At 44.9% G+C, this 16,256-nt stretch overlaps 1 protein-coding gene across 4 annotated transcripts in view; it reads right to left on the bottom strand.

Moving 5' to 3' along the window:
* Nucleotides 1-16,256, bottom strand: part of TMEM260 (transmembrane protein 260) — a 34,914-nt gene that overhangs the window by 11,160 nt on the left and 7,498 nt on the right. For all 4 annotated transcript variants that reach the window (XR_003921586.1, XM_030002327.2, XM_041120512.1 and 1 more), the window contains exons 4-5: nt 3,908-4,085; nt 1,428-1,541 (exon numbers count right to left, since the gene is read on the bottom strand). Coding sequence is in view for 3 of the 4 variants with exons in the window: in XM_030002327.2 (XP_029858187.1) it covers nt 1,428-1,541; nt 3,908-4,085 (292 nt within the window). In the remaining variant the exon portion in view is untranslated. The remainder of the gene's footprint in view (nt 1-1,427; nt 1,542-3,907; nt 4,086-16,256) is intronic.

The raw sequence follows: 16,256 nt of genomic DNA, 5'->3' as shown, positions 1-16,256 counted from the left end.
TGCTGGAAATCACAGAGGTCTCTCTGGACCTCCCTGGTTGAAAAAAAAAAAAAAAGCTCTGTTTAAAAACACAAATATATTGCAGAAGTGAGTCTTCATTGTGTTAAAAGAAATATATAGTCAGAAAGGGGTTTGCTGGAGATGCTGAACAGAATTTGGATCAAGCTTGCCTGAGTTGCATCTTATCTCTTGCAGCTCACGTGCTTCACTCCAGGCTTAGTTATACCCTGTGCCATTACTCAGAACCACATTTGATTTATCAGGTCGAGGGTGGAAAAATACAGGCAGGACTGGCCCGGCAGAAACCTGCCTGTGACCTTCAGCGGGGCAAAAGAGAAAGGAGGAGTAGATGGAGGCTCCTCAGGGCAAAGTGATCAGAGCATCTGCTCCATTGAGATGTGGAGCTTGTTTTCAGGGCAAAGTAGAATTTCTACAACATGTCTACATCCAGCCTGATGCACTGACTCACAGAAGATCACCTACAGAAGACAAGAGCATCCACACAGATGCATATCACCTTCATAAGCCAAGCATGCAAAAAGGTGTTTTCACCTTCTTACACAGCTAGCAAGCTTAATAAAAGAGGTGTAGAAGGAGGAACATCTTGAGAATGGGATCTCTAGTAGGAGATGAAAGGGACATATTTGACCAGATCAGGGGCTTGCTGTTTCACCGCAGGTCAGCATTCCTTTGGTCTTTCCCAGCTGGCACGAGCCAGGTGCTCTTCACCCGAGAGCTGATCTCTTGTAGGACTCACGAGTGCTGGCTGCATCAGAGCTGGAGGCACGCCCCAAGGAGATGCTGAAGAAGACGTCCCTAAAGACAAGCATCTGCAGCCTTATTGCTGTGCTGCTTATTCTGGTTGAGCCTTCAACCATCAAGAGCAGTTGCAAGGTGCTCTGCAATGAGCGGACACAGCTTTCGTTTGCTGCCACCAGGGAATCGACATACAGAAACTCATCTCCAAATGAGCTGATGCCATGAGAAAGCCAGTGCCGTCAGCCAGGAGAAGCCGTGCCCAGACTGTACGTGGCTGTGACTTCTCACCAACAGGTATTGATCTGCTTTCCTGTTTGGTAGGTCATTGAAGATGCTCTTATTTCGTACACGTTGAGCAGTTTTTAGCTCCACGTATCGGTCTCGTAGCTGCTCACAGGGTATCTGCAAGCAGGTGGGGCAGAGCGCTCCTGAGCCAGGAGACACGGGCAGGTCGCCGATTGCTGGCGTGAGCACGGGCCCTAAATTGTGATCGGTGGCTCTGGTGTCAGACTGATGGACTGTAACTTCAGTGGGTTATGACTGATTAGTTTAGACAGACCACTGACTGTCCCTGTTTGTACATCAACATAAAAGTGGCACGAGTGCTTGCAAAGAAGAATTACTCACTGCCTTACAAAAACAGGGGCATGGGTCAGCAAAATACGTACCGTCTTTCTGAAAAGCCGGGAGAGAACCCAAGGCACAATACAAGCGATATAAAGCACTATCGTGTGCTGATTGCACAAACTGAGCCCACAGCAAAAGGCACCAAGTTTAGAGATCTGAAATGGGAAAAAAACCAAACACATTCACAATTACTCTTTACGGTTTGCAAAAACATCCAGAGACCAAAAGAGCTCCAGTGTAGCCCACAGCACACTTGCAGGAGACAGGCAAATACATTGGTGAGCACTGATCAATTATAACACAGATAACACAGGCTATTTTTGATTATTTACAGGGAGATTTCATTTGTTTAACAGAAAACGTTATTTAAGAAGCATCCAAGGCAACGGCTATGTCTCCATGTATACAGAGATCATCTGTAGCACCATCACGTCATAACGATGCACCGGGGTCCAATTCCTAAACCCCTTCTACACAGGGGAGACTGCCCAGCAGTTAACCCCAAAGGATGCCAAGTTTTCAGAAGCCAGACCCTAAAATAATGCCATTATGTACAGAGACTTCATTTTATACAACAGGAATTATTTTTTCCTCTTCTTCAGGCACAGAGGGGTAAAGTCAGGGCTACACAAACTTCCTAAGCAAGGGAATTAGTCTAAAAGCTCATTTTCAAGCTTCTTTGAAAGAGTTTTCTGATAAAATGGGTAATGTATCCAGACTATACAGCATGCTGCAAGGGTATTTCTGGTACTCACTGAGGATTATTCACAGGTTCGTTATTGGTACCATGGCCATCCCTGGCTGATGCTAAGGAAAGCCTCTCTCTGCCCCATGCTGCCATATGCTCCGCTCTGTCCCAACACCATCAAACCAGTGCCGAGTCCTCTTCGTTCAGTGGGGGAGGATGAGGCTACCAAAGCAACTCCATGTAGAAACCTTGGGTCAGTGCCACGTACACCACTGGCCACTGCTCCTCCTCTGAATTTGCCTCCTCTTCCACCATCACTGGCCACTTGGTCCATGTTACAACCTGAAGCCATGCCCCAGGGCAGCTCCTCGGCGGGCAACAAGCCACCAGAGTCCCACAGACATTGCTGGACAGGAGCCGACAACCCATCCTCACCTCCCCAGCCATCCCCAAGGAGGACGGCACTTCCATCCACCATCAGATCATCACCCCTCCTTATTTCAGTCACTGGTGAGGATGGCGTGTGAGATGCAAACACTTGCCTTGGCGTGGTGATGGGATCACCTGGTAATTTTTAATTGACTGCCCAGCATTCAACGTCGGATGCTGCCTTGCCATGAAAACACCTGCCATAACTTCTGAAAAACATTTGCAGGCTTCAGAGCTGCCCTGTGGTACTCAGAACAACCTCAGTAATTTTTCAAGTATATTGATGAACTCCAAGCACACCCCTGAAGATGTCTGCACGACCATCTGATATATGAAAAGCACTGTGAGCTTGCTGTTGGCAGCCTGGCTTCTTCAAGGTGTGGGATGCCAGACACCCAAAAAACATTGAAACAAGCTCCTTAACTGCTTCTGAAAATCACATCTGAAAATCCCATTGCAAATTGGGCACATGAAACATGGAAGCAGGTTGGAAAATGCCCAACTCCATCTTCATGGAGTTCGGGTTGTAGGGATCTTGGGACAGTACTCATCAGAAAAGAAAAAAAAAAAAAATCCAACGGCAAAACAAGGTCTCTATAACCACTGATAAAACATGTTATTTGAGAACTCACGAAGCTGAGTAAACTACCACTGCGGACTCCTGAAATTCTAGCCTAGCCTGACAAAAATCCTTTTATTCACACAATTTACAGGAATCACAGCAGGCAAGTCTGTGAGAGGAGAAGAGATCAGATGTTCAGGCAAACAGAAGTAGAAAGAACAAGACTGCTGAGTAAAAATATCATTTGGCTGCCTAGTCTGTTTATAAAGTAGAGAATATAGCATGAAATGTAAAGTCTCTGTATTTAACAATGCCATTATTTTAGGGGCACATTTAATTTCAAAAGAAGAACTGATTGAAAATTTGGTTATTTCAGTTTTTCAGTAAAATCCTGGGTTTCTAACTGGATGAAGTTTTCTGTAAAATATATCTATTTACCCCAAGGAAAAATATCAGTTCTGAAAACAAAAACTTGAACAGCCTAGTTTGAGTCTTTGATGCAGGAAACCAAACTTTACACTAAAACATTTAGATGAAAATGATTTTGCTTTTCCTGTTTCCACCCTGTGTGTACTAAACAAACCAACCCCAAACCCATCCAACAGGTCCCAACTCAACCTTTAAGCAAAGTGGACGCGCTTTTCAGTGTTTGGCACTTTTGAACATCCAGGTAGGTCAGGGATGGACACCAGCCAGCACAGGTGCTGAACCAAGTCCCAAAATTTGGCCGTCTTTATTTAAACAAAACTAAACCAGCACTAAATGAATAGGAAATTAAACAGATGCGTGATAACTAATTGAAAAAAAATAAAGAACTATTCACTTTGCTTGAGATGTTTTACCTTTGATCTCTCTTTTGCAGTGGATGCCTCCTCAAAATGCGCGGTGAGAGCCATCAGCAGCCCCACAAACAGATTGTTTAAGCTAAAAACCTCCGCCGCGATGGACCACTGCCATGTTAGACGAGAAAATGAAAACACCCCCGCAGCAAGGATTCCTCCAGCATATGAGCCAGAAAGCCTGCAAACACAGATAACATGAAATCTTCTTTTCCAACAAAAAAGCCTACTTTATTGTCCTTCTTTTTTTTATTTTTTTTTTAACATACTGTAGCAGCAGAAATGATGACTGCCACCCAGCACCCTGCCAAAACATTATATGGTTAATATCTTCCCAATAATTTCTTTGCAAAGAATTGCAATTAGGAAGAACAGGCGTTAGCCAGCCCTGTCTATTTGCAAGCCACCCAACACCAAAGAGTCGGCTTCTTCTCGGCAAGCGCCGTGAAAACTTCCAGTATTGAATTTGGTTCAGAAACCCCGATGAGCGATGGCCCAGCGGGTCGTGGTACGCCGAGCCAGGGAGTCACGCCTCTAACGGGATACTCTCCGCTGGAGGAGACGCCAGCAAGGGTGCAGCCTTAAATTCATCAGGGTGCTGAATAAAGAGTGGATTAGAGCTATTCATGATGGACAGCATTAGCAGAGCTTTCCTGGGAGGGGGACGTTTAGTGTCTCGGGGGTAGGTGAGGATCGCGGCACCCGTGGTCCCAGCAGGGAGAGGTGCCCGCCGGGATCAGGAGCCGGGAAAACGGGTGTCAGCTCCAGCAAGCCGGAGGGAGCGGAGGAAGCGGGTGAAGCACCCGCCGTTGGGATGGCCGCGAGCCCGAAAGCCAGGCATCTCTGCGACTCCCGGACGGGATTATGGCACACGCTCCCCACAGAGCCGCTTGCCCAACTTGGCTGGATGCTGCAGCCGGCACAGGGAGCCCACGAGGTGGGATTTAGCCCGGGAAACCTATTATGCCTGCTCTGCAATAGTGGCTCTTCCCACCCAGTCGCATCGGGGGCAGCTCTGGCTCTGCCTGCGTGGAAGGTCTCCCCTTCAGGAAGTCACCCTGAAAAGATGCCACGTAGGGCACCACAACCAGCTCAATTATGCCTTATCCAAAGACAGAAATAGCTGCGGCTACGATCAAAGATCCTCTCCAGAAATCCACCGTCCCACTGTGAGACTAAGCCAGGCTCTACCACAAATCGGGTATTTTTCTAGTCCCACCCCAGGTACTCAAACTTCCATTTAGTCCTAATGTTTCCAGGAGGTTTAAAGCAAAATGATGATAAGCTAGCCAATTTTTTCATCAAGCTAGCTGTGTAATTTGCTTCTAAATACTGCCCATATCCTCTAGCACAGCCAAAGTCCCCAGGTGGCTTGTTCTGCCCATCAGAGATTGGAGAGTGGCCGTCCACGTAGGACTTGCTTATGGGGTTCCTCACGTAACTCTGAGATAAATGGAGACCAAGTAAACAAAACCTACAGCCCCTACGAAGAGACGTGAGGGAGCTGCTGGCAGAGCACTCCCTAGCAAGGGCTCCTCTCGTTAGTTATGCTTTCTTTCCATCTTCCCAAAACGACCTCCGTACAGCCAACCTCTTTCTGTAGATGTCAAAGAAGGGCTTGTGCAGTCAGAACGGGAATTTTTAATCCATTAAAAATGGGAAGCTGGGTTCATGGGGAGGAGAGGACTGGGATGAGGGCTCGGGAAGAGCAGGTCTCTATTCCTCCTCCTGCCACCAACATCAGACGTGCTGGGTGGTCTGGGACAAGCCACTCTGCTCCTGTTGCCCCAGGTATCTGCAAAATAGGACTGAGGATTTTCGTCTCCTTTGTAAAGCATTTTGAGATCTGCAGCTGCGGGAGGTAGCTGGAGGGCAAGAAGTAAGGTGGTTCAGTTAACAGAAGGGAAAAAGAAACCAACTCTCAGGTGTCCGAGGTCAGAGCGAGACAAGCTCAGGGTGACGCAGAGCTTCAGCATCAAGATTGTAGGAAAGGGTCTTGAAAAATCAATGGAAGGGGAAAGAAAAATCTGAAAATTCTCAACTGACAGCAGGTGGGACTGTTTCAGACCAAATCTGTGTCTGCAAAGTACCCTATAAGCTTTTGAAGAAAGGTGACATGAAACCTCTTCTGTAGGAAATCAGGCAAACTGCTAGTATCTACTGCTGTGCTCACTAATGCATGCCACCATGGTGGACTCTTCCAACGTCTAAACTTCACTGTGGTTCAACACAGGTTCGGGTATTTGGCATGAAATTCTCCAAGGCAAGACCTGTCACTCACCGCATTAATATAACACTTCAAAATCACACAGTTGCATATAGAAAAGACATTCACAGGCATGAAGGCTGCTCTGTCAGTTCTGCTACCAAGCCAGCCCAGCAGCCCTGAGTCCATCTCCTCCAAGGGAGAGGGGACACACACGACCTGTCTGGCAAGGTTCTCAGCTTCAAGGGCTCTGGTTGTGCTCTCCTCCTCCCTGTTACTAGAAAGATGTGGCACCCAAACAGAGAAAGGAAAGATGAGATGGAGTGTGCAGGAATCTAGCCAGGAGTGGTTTCTGCTCCTAAAGAAAAATACCAGGAAGGGCAGCAGGGCCATGTGTATTCAAAAGCCCAGAGATCCCCCGACACACAAACCTCACTACACAACATCCCTAAGTTTTGACTAAACCCTTTAAACAGCACAAACTTTTAGTTATAAAGAAACAACTTCGTAAATCCCTTTGAAATCCTTGCAGGGAAATAAGGTAAAAAAAGGTAAAACAACCCTCCCGAAAACCTTTGGATGAAAAGCAGCATTTTAGGCAAATGTCCCAATCATTTACCAATTCTCCTTGTCTTTCCCAGAAAAGACTCAAGCGTATCATTAGAGTTCAAATGAGATGAAAGAAATCCCATCCTCTTGATAAAAAGTCTCAAACCTACGATTCAAGTTTTATGAAATAAGGCTTAAACAAAAGCTACTCAACCCAAAGCTTAAAGACTTATCCCAGCTATGTGGGACAGAGGACACCTCTGCTCACCGAGCAGTGCAGGGTCAGGATCCAGCACTAAGCACAGTCCACAGATCTGTTTGTCAACAGAGCCGGCGTTGCCTTTCGTTCCCTGTGAAACTCGTGGGAAAGCCAGGCTGCTAAGCTGACTTTGTGAAAGCATGTTGCATGCATGGAGCACCAAGCTCCTACAGGTATACTAGATGCTAAAAAATCAAATGGAAATGTCTTGCGTTCTTGAAGAACATCAAGACAGTAGCTTTAGGAAATGCAAGCTGGAGACCAAGAGATTTTGCCGATTCTGTTACCAGCAATGGAAGTGATAGATTTACAAGTTTGCTGATTCAGAAGGAAACACCCTTGGAAGTGGAAGCAATCAGAGCAGGTATCTCCAGATGAGGATGAAGACCACCTGGCAGAAAAAACCCAAACACGTCCAGCAGGTCCACCCAATGCAACGGTTCACAGTGCAAAGTAGCACCAGCAGGACAAGCAGAAATGAATCCCATGCAACTATACCAGCACGATGCTGGGGCCAAATTAAATCAACCCTACCTTGTGGCTGGGCTAACGTTACACTGCTCATTTTGATCGACGTGAGGATCTCCACGCACCACCGCACTCTGCCATCTGGCAGCCTCATGGACTTCTCCAGCACAGAGTGACACTGTGCTGTGTCTCTCTTGCCTTGGCACCAAGATGGTCCCCAAACCCACACACTGTCCAAGGAGGTGACAAAGCAACTCAGGCACGGACAACGCAGGTCAGCCACCTACAACGCTTTGGACCAAAGAAGAATTTCAAGGTAGGAAAGACACTGGTGGGTGTTTAGTCAGGTAAGGCAGAAAAAGATGAAAGAACAGAAAAGGCACAAAGATAACAGTAAAATAGAGACGGGAAGAATTGAAAGAGCAAAGGGATGGGGCAGAACTCTGGACCCGAGGTCAAGAAGCTTGAAGCCAAGAAAGAAGATGAAAAGATTTGCAAAGGAGGACAGTGCAATCTACAACATATTGCATAAGGAAGCAGGACGTTAGGAAGCCAGAAGATAACGGCTGCTTTAATTACAGGCATAGACAGCATTTTTGTGGTTAAGACAGAGTATGTTGTGGAAGAAGGTTAACACAAGAGGTAAAGAAGACTTCCCAAAAGCTCCATAACCCAACTACCAGTGTTGAGACGGAGAGGGAACAAGACCAAGAAGCCATTTGTGTGGAAGGTAAGAAGGGGTTTTCTCGTGGTACATAGATACATGCCTCACCAAAATCAAACACCAGGTCTGACACAGACACTGCAAATAATTCCTGCAGTGAAGCCTTGCTGGACAAGAAGCAAACACACAGACTCCAGTCTCTTCCACCCAGCCTGGAGACCCATACTCTCCCATCTACACTGGCTGGAGGCTTGCAGGTGCACTGTGGTCAGGAAACAGTTGGGTTTTTTCCTGAAAACACCTTTTGTTTGCTTAACACTGTCTGTCCTTTTGACAGCACATCAGGGCTCCAGAACAGAGAGCGGCAGAGATTTATCCTCACGTGACTTCTACTCACGCTTCTGTCTTTGAACACATTTTTCAAGTACAGTTGAGGTGCTACATAAAACACGGCAAAGACCCATGACAGCTGGATCCTCGACTGGCCCCATGTAAAAGCAACATCTAGGAGGGCTTTATCCCACTGCTTCTGGGGAGCAGGGAGGGTAGCCTCCTGCTCTCCCAAAGCCAGCACGTTTCCCCCAGTCTTTGGAACCGGTATGAGAAAGAACAGATGACTGGAACAAGAGGATCAACGGGTTGCCAAAAATGAAGCCGTGGCAATGGTAATAACCAGCCGGTGTTCATCTGTCAACACAGTGCAGGCGTAAAGCTACCTTGCAGTGACTCCCTCAAGAAGATGGGCTTTACAAAGAATAAAAGGTGGGCAAAGCCCTGCTATAAGGCTCTGTCCAGTGGAGAGGGGATTGTGGGCTTGGGCTAGGTAAGGACTATCTCTTGGAGAAGAAGGCTGGGTCACCTAGAAGAGAGCATTCAGAGTAGTAATACCCTGCCACTGGAACAGCCTCGGCACACAGAAATCAGCTCATGAAAGAAGAAAACATTTGCAGCCAACGCAAGAGTGGGAGAGTCTTCGTAACTTCTTCCCGGGGTATTACAGCTACCACCGCCAGGCCCACTTTGAGAAGGACTGAAGCACCGAGCTTGAATAAAAGCTGCCTTGGGGCTTGTTTATCTTACGTGGAGGAAAAGCCCAGGGAACAGCTTGTATCTCTGATTTTGCAGAATAACTAGTTTGGGGCAAGACCTGCTGAAAGTACATGGAGCACTTCATCAAGATAAAACAAGGTGGAAGAAGGTCCCTTCCTATCAGTCGACCGACTATAATCTTCTGAACATGGGCAGAAATTCCCATCATCTGAAAACGCACTCGGAAGGGACAGAAACAGTCAGCAAAGGAGAGGTCACACAGTCCTTTGTGAGAAATATTTTCCCATGGCATCCCTAAACATAAAAGGAAAAGACTAAAAAAAAAATATTATTATTTTGTTTTCCTTTTCAGGCACCCAAGTGAAAGAATGTGTGGCTGGGCCTCAGCTTCAAGGACACGGGCAGCAGAAATTTGCTTTAATCAGGAATATTTTAGCCACAGGGTTTTTATTAAGAGTTTGCAGGAACAATTGGGAAAATTGAAATTAGTTATTTTAATCTGGTTTTGCAATTACACTTTTTAGCTTCTCATTTGGTGGCAGTCGCTAAAACATGTCAGTTTGCGATTTAAAATTTAGCCTCTCCTCTAAGTTTGGTAAAACTTTTTGTTAGCCAAAAGCACGGGTTACTTCTATATGCATTTAACAAAGAACTCGATCAGTGTCTTTACTTTTTATTTAGAAAATAATGGCAGACATTCAATAATTTGGAAAAACTTATAAAATGATTGGTATGGGAACTGGAATTTAATGAAAATATTTTCATTAAATGAAATCTTCAGTGCACTGGATTCATAAAGAAGAAAAGTAAGATAATCAGAATGTTTTATATTTGAAGCTGATGTATTAAACACCAGAAACACCTCTCTGTACCTAATGAAATAAGGCAATTATTTCTGCCTTCTGTTCCCTCCAAAACTTTACAGGTAGCAGATCTCAGCCTCACATCTTTTTTTTTTTTTAGTCAACGGAATAAGAAAAAACTCTCCCGCTTTTTAAAATCTCCACTAATAAACTAATGAATGGATTTTTTTTAATTTCAGTCTCTCCCTGCACCTGCAGATGATGACCCTGATGTTGGCGGTTCCTTGTACATTTGCACAGGCTCCAGGTACATCACCAGCAACTTCTGCCTCTGCAGTGCTGTGACTTCGCTTTGCAGTAGCAAAGATATATCCCTTCAACGTGTTTTTATTTCACGGTATAACAGACTAGTGCATTGTGGATTTAACGTTCTGAATTTAACTTAAGAGGTTTCACTTGTTTGATTTATAAAAAAAAACAAATTTTTTTGATGTAGGCTAAAAAGAATGGGAGTTAGAAGACTCAACAACCAAGCTTTCCACAGATAAATTTTAAGTGTGCATGTGCACTGGTGCTGAAATAGAAAAACTATTGAAAAATAAAACACAAATAAAAATCCAAACATGAGCTTAGGACCTAAGTAATAATAATTATCCCAAAAAACCCCAATCCCTCTGGGTTTGCCTGCCTCTCAGTCACAAACACTCAATGGACAAAAGGCAGTTTCTCTTGCTCTCAGCGCTGAAGAGCCAGCGCAGGTACTACAGGGAATAGCAAACCAGATTTTATTCTTCCTCAAGGACCTGGAGCTGAATAGCCACTTAAGCCCTGCCCGCAGCCCCCGCTCCCGGCGCTGGAGGAGGAGGTGGGAGAGCACGGCTTGGCTCGCCTGTCCTGCTTGAGTCTTCGTGGCCACAAGGAGAGAATAGAAACCAAGCAAACGGGCAGGACCGCCATCAAAAAAAAAAAAAAAAAAAAAAACCCAAAACGCGTGCTTTGGTTATAACCGACCGCCTTCTCCTTCGCGTCAAATGGGACTTCGGCGTCACGCGGCTTCAGCGTTCGTTCCCACGGGCCCGCGATGGCTCGGCGTGGGGGTGGGCAGGCAGCACCCAAACCACCCGCCACGTGCACCCAACGCCGCTTCTGCTCGACGCACCCTCGCGCCCAGCCACGGACCGCCACCGCTTAATTTACCTTCTTTTTTTTTTTTTTTTTTTCCTTTTAATTATTAGATTTGAAACGCCACAAGCTGACGAGGGGATGGTCCAGCCTGGTTAAGGCGTACCGAGCTAGCGAGGATTTTGGCTAAGGGGACCCGCAGCGACGTGCCCCGGGATGGCGGCAGGGACCGCGGGGGGTCCCCGGTGGGTCTGGACACCTCGCGAGGGCTCGGCCAGGGAGCGAGGAACCGGACTTGCCGACCTCAAACCTCGCACCTTCCGCAGGACGCCCACCACCGTGCCTGCAGCGGCCCCCTCCCACGAAAGTCTGGTAATTAAACTCAACACCTCCACGTCAAGCTATTCCAGTGCAGTTCAACGAGTGGAACAACTCACGGCAGACCGATAAAACGCATATACGGCTGCGCTGCTTTAATAAATATCACCCCGCACTCACACCTTTCTAAAGAGCGAGTTGTAAAAACTGTGCTTCCGGCCATTAAAAACGAGAACTTCTCTCCCAGTGTCTTTGCAAGCAGAAAGGGTATATCAGTTAGACCCATTATTTGATTCACAATCCCTAGAAAATAGGTACGCCTTTATCCCGGGCGCCCGTAATAACCGGTGCCTACTTCCAAAACCCCAACCGTCGGTAGGAACCGACTTTAGCTATTTAAATGTTTTATAAGTTTTTTTTTTTTTTTTTGTAATTGCAGAAACTTTTCCTAATCTGACATTTGTTAAAACCCCTTATTAGAAATTATGCAGCCGCAGAAAAAAAAAAAAAAAAAAAAGTAAAAAAAAAAAATAGAATAAAATATAAAATAAAATAAAAATGAGCTGGCTTCACAATTACCAAGTCAGCCCATGCAGCCCTTCGCTATTGTACGGAGTGGCATAAACCCCCCGGCGGCCTATCAGCTCCCTGGCAGGCAGGGGGCTGCGCTATTCAAAGCGAGAGATACAAGCTGCAGGGCAAAAACCTGGCAGCTCCCATCTGACCCCCCAATCCCCGGCTGGTGACAGCTCCAAGCTCCATGGCAAATTAGCCCTTCTCACATTACAATTGCAGGAGACAGATTCCATTAGCGGTATCTGAAATTGAGTGGAGAGCTGCTCCGTTATCAGACTTGACTCATAAGCGCCGCTATTAATCAGAGCTATGATAGCATTTATATATTTCAAGCTATCTGCCGCCGCTGTGATATTCTGCTACAAAGGGTTGATGGGACTTAGGGAAGGGAACAATGGAGCTTTCTGGGAAAAGCAGAGTAAATCAAGAAAGTCTGTGACTTCCGCACATTCTGAAGGGATTGCGGTTTACATAAATTTTCTCCCAATTGGAGATTGAGCTCTTCCTCATCTTACACATGGGATTTAGTTGTCACTCAATGGTAACAGCTGTGAAAAGGTGAAGCGGCCCACCGCTCAGAATATTGCCTCCGCTTTTAAAGCAATTAACCCATGAACAGGAGGATACCTGGTGATATCAAAGGGATTAAGCCAGGCAGTGCATTATTAACATTTCCTTGAACTAATTCTAACTCTGACTAGCTGTCAGAAAAGACTCTTCAGTCTTTAAAAAAAAAAAAAAAAAAAAAAGAGAGTTTTTTGCCCTGCTTTTTCCCCCCGCCCCTTCAAAATGAAGCAAAGTTACTGCAGCCTAATGTGCCTACTTTAGAGCAAAATGCAAATGAACAGATTTGGTAACGTCTTCAAACAGACTGAACTCAGTGCTGGTTTATTATGGGGACAAGGGGAAAAATATTATATATATATATATATATATATATATATATATATATATATATATGATCAATTAGCCAGAGGTCACGGTAGATATTCTTCTGAAAGCAAATTAATACTTGAGTACCTTCCTTTCTTCTCTCCCTCCTAAAACTTCGTAACTACTTGTTACTAAGCATAGCTGCTTTTGAAACAGCCACGATCTTCATGCTGTGCTACAATGGCGATAATCTACAATAATCTGTAATCTGGAAAAATCCAAATATGCCCTGTAAGGAGATTCCACTTTCCCCAAAGCCCAATATTTTAATTTCCCATGATGGCCGAGGGGGCACCGGCACACCAGGCAGGAGTGCCCCTCTCTTATCCCTCCATCTTCCCCAAACCATGCCCCAAAAAAAGGAGTCAAACTATTTGGGGATGACTCCTGCTCCAGCAAAGCCACACACCCGAGGGACACGGAGTATTTCCCCACTCGTCGCAGGCAGCAGACAACGTTTCCCAGCACCAGTTAGTTTTAGGGGAGCATCAGCCATGAAGTCCCTCTGGGGAGGACCACGAAGGTGACCCATCCTCCTGGTGCTCCAACACGCCTGGTCCTTCTCAAGGACCTTCTCACGAGAGCTCCAGGACAAACATCACGGGAGCAAGAAACCTCAGGGCCACCAGGATGGTCAAGTGCCATGTCCAAAACACCTTGATGATTTCAAAATTATCAAATCATTTTGATGATTTCATTATAAAACATGCCTAACGCTTCTTTTTTTTGGCAGTGGGAGCAGAGTCGGCTTCAGTTTTCATATACATCCATAGTGTGTTGCCTGGAAGGTTTAAGAGGCAGGGAATATTATACATATAAAAGTCCAAAACTTAACATGATACCCAGAACAGAAAACCAAAGAGACATGAACTGCTTAATGCAACATTTTCCCCCTTTTCAAAACCCGTATGCAACTCCGCCAGAATAAAGCTGGCAAAAACTTACTAGAAGTACTTGGGCAATGACACCTTCTACCCTGCTACTGCCCCCGCAATAAATTAACTTTGTGTATTTAGATACAGCAAAACAGCCAAGCTATGAAAGGTATACACCGAAAAAAAAATGCACTTAAGGAAGGGGAAAGCATCGTATTTCTCTTTGCAATAGAGAACGCAAAGAATGCATCATCTGTGCAGAAAATGACACTTTGGCAATCATATTATAAGAAGATAATTGGTTTACTTTGTAAACTTGCTATGCTTTGCCTCCCACAGTAAAACAAATAAATAGTTGTTTAAAGAAACAATCCTATAGCCGCACTTGCTGCGTCCTAAAAACATAAAGCAGCTCCCCCCGTCTTTCAAAGCAAAGATGAATTATTTGCTTCAGTTACAAGCAGTCCGAGAAAACTCTTTGTAAATGCCATTTTACGATAATTACAAGCAATTTATTAAGACTGTGCAGAGAGGGGAAAAAAACATATTTGAGAACTAATTCAATAGAGTAAACCTCTCGTTTGACAATAGTCTGGATTACTGACAAAAGAGCTTTTTGCATCAATGCGGTTCGACATAACTTTGTTTTAAGAAGCACAGTCCGGGCTTAAAAAAAAACACCGAAATGAATAATATAATATAATATAATATAATATAATACAATACATAAATAAACAAGATGTTGGGGTTGCTTCCCATCAACCCGGCAGTGTCTGTGTGGAGCATCCCGCCAGCCATCACCTGGCAGAGGAGAAATCTGTTTAAGGAATAAATTCGATCCTAATCCTGCACACGCCAAACATCCCAAACACCACCCAGCCACGGAGGGAACGACGACTCTTTCCTTAAGCAGTAAAAGAAATTGTCCCGACCTGCCGAGGAATAAACTCGGGAAATGCCTCTTCAACAAAATGAGTCAATGGGAAAAAAAGGGAGAGATTTACTGTACGGGGATGCTGGGAGGCACAGAAAAACCCCGCGAGGGTAAACGGCGAGCCTGCCCGGCTGGTGGGGAGAAAAGAAAGGTTTTAGAGGTTAAGTTCAGGTCAGACGACAAATGAAATTGTAACAACCCAACTGACATTGTATAATGTCTTCTTCCACTCGATCAATAGGGCAGCATCAGCCCCATTACCATAGAGATGGCTTCCTACCCGCTGAAGGGTGGCTATTGTTTGAGGAGAGAGATTTGCCACTTGAACCGTGTTGCTCCCGAAGGATGTGTACTTCATCAATTATTTGTATTCCTAACATCTACATATTTTCATATTAACATCCACATTTCATGCGGCAAGAGGAGCAGGTGCTTATTTTTCCTCTGGTACCTCGCGGGGGTCACCCCATCAGCTAAATTTTAATTAAAACACAAAAATGCGGGGGGATTTGATAGACCGGTTTAGATCCTTTGTGAGTACGGACAAGCCCGGTTAAAACCAAAACACGTCGCCTTCAGATAGTTACGGCTTTCACGCAGTCGGTGCCAGTAAACATTTTCTGAAAGATATTTTTTTTAAAAAACTAGATGGTAAGGGAAAGAAAAAACTTTTTTTTGCTAAATGAATGTCGTAAAAAATAAATTAATTTTAAGGCGCTTGAAAGGAAAAATATAACATTGTCATTCGTAAATAAAACTGACCCACAATACCTTACAATTAATTTCAAAAAAAAATCAATCGCTGCTAGGCTGAATAATTGATCCTGTCAGTGCCTTGTATCTATGAAGTAATTTTCTGTAAGTCCTAATAGTTTCTATCATTTCTCAGTTCCAGGTTTTCCGTTCTTCTGCGCAAGTTTTAAATTTGACAGAAGCAACGTCTTCCAAATCCAATTAAACAACAACAAAAAAAATTAAACCTCTAGAAGTGTAAAAATAATTCCCAAATTTAGCCTGTCATTTCCCTCCCGTATTCTTCTTTCTCTAAAGCAACGATCGCATCATTTCATATGCACAAAACGGGCACGTAAGGAACTGTCACGTTGGAGTTAAAACTAAAAAGCGGGGCAGATCTTCACAGTAACTGTAATAATGGGAATAACCATAATTAAAAAAAAAAATCAGAACCCAATATTCAAAACCTTTAGCAACTCCTTGCAGGAGTTTTTAATATAATCAAAACGAGTCGTGCTCTGACGCTGCGCCTGGCACTGTGCACGGGAGGGCAGCGCCACTTCCAGCTCCCCAAATACGCTGTAAAATACAGGATATTAAATTAAATAACACTGACTTAATTACATGTATTACCCAACAGTTAAAGCAATCGCTTTAAATGCCTATAGAAATATCAAGGAATTACTTAAGCAATTCCAGTAGGTGTGCTTGGGAGCTGGTGCACTGCTACGTGAAAGGCAATGGGCAAAAAGCAACTCCTCTTCAGCAGAGGAAGATGCACCCGGACAGACGGACGCCACGGACCGAAGTTTAAATGAGCTCAGGGCTCTCGGGATATGCAGGATCTGCCCCCCCCCATT

The sequence above is a fragment of the Aquila chrysaetos genome, chromosome 2 (genome assembly GCF_900496995.4).
Source record: "Aquila chrysaetos chrysaetos chromosome 2, bAquChr1.4, whole genome shotgun sequence".
NCBI lineage: Eukaryota > Metazoa > Chordata > Aves > Accipitriformes > Accipitridae > Aquila > Aquila chrysaetos.
Note: the sequence above shows the minus strand (reverse complement) of the source record. Positions and strands in the feature narration are given on the sequence as shown.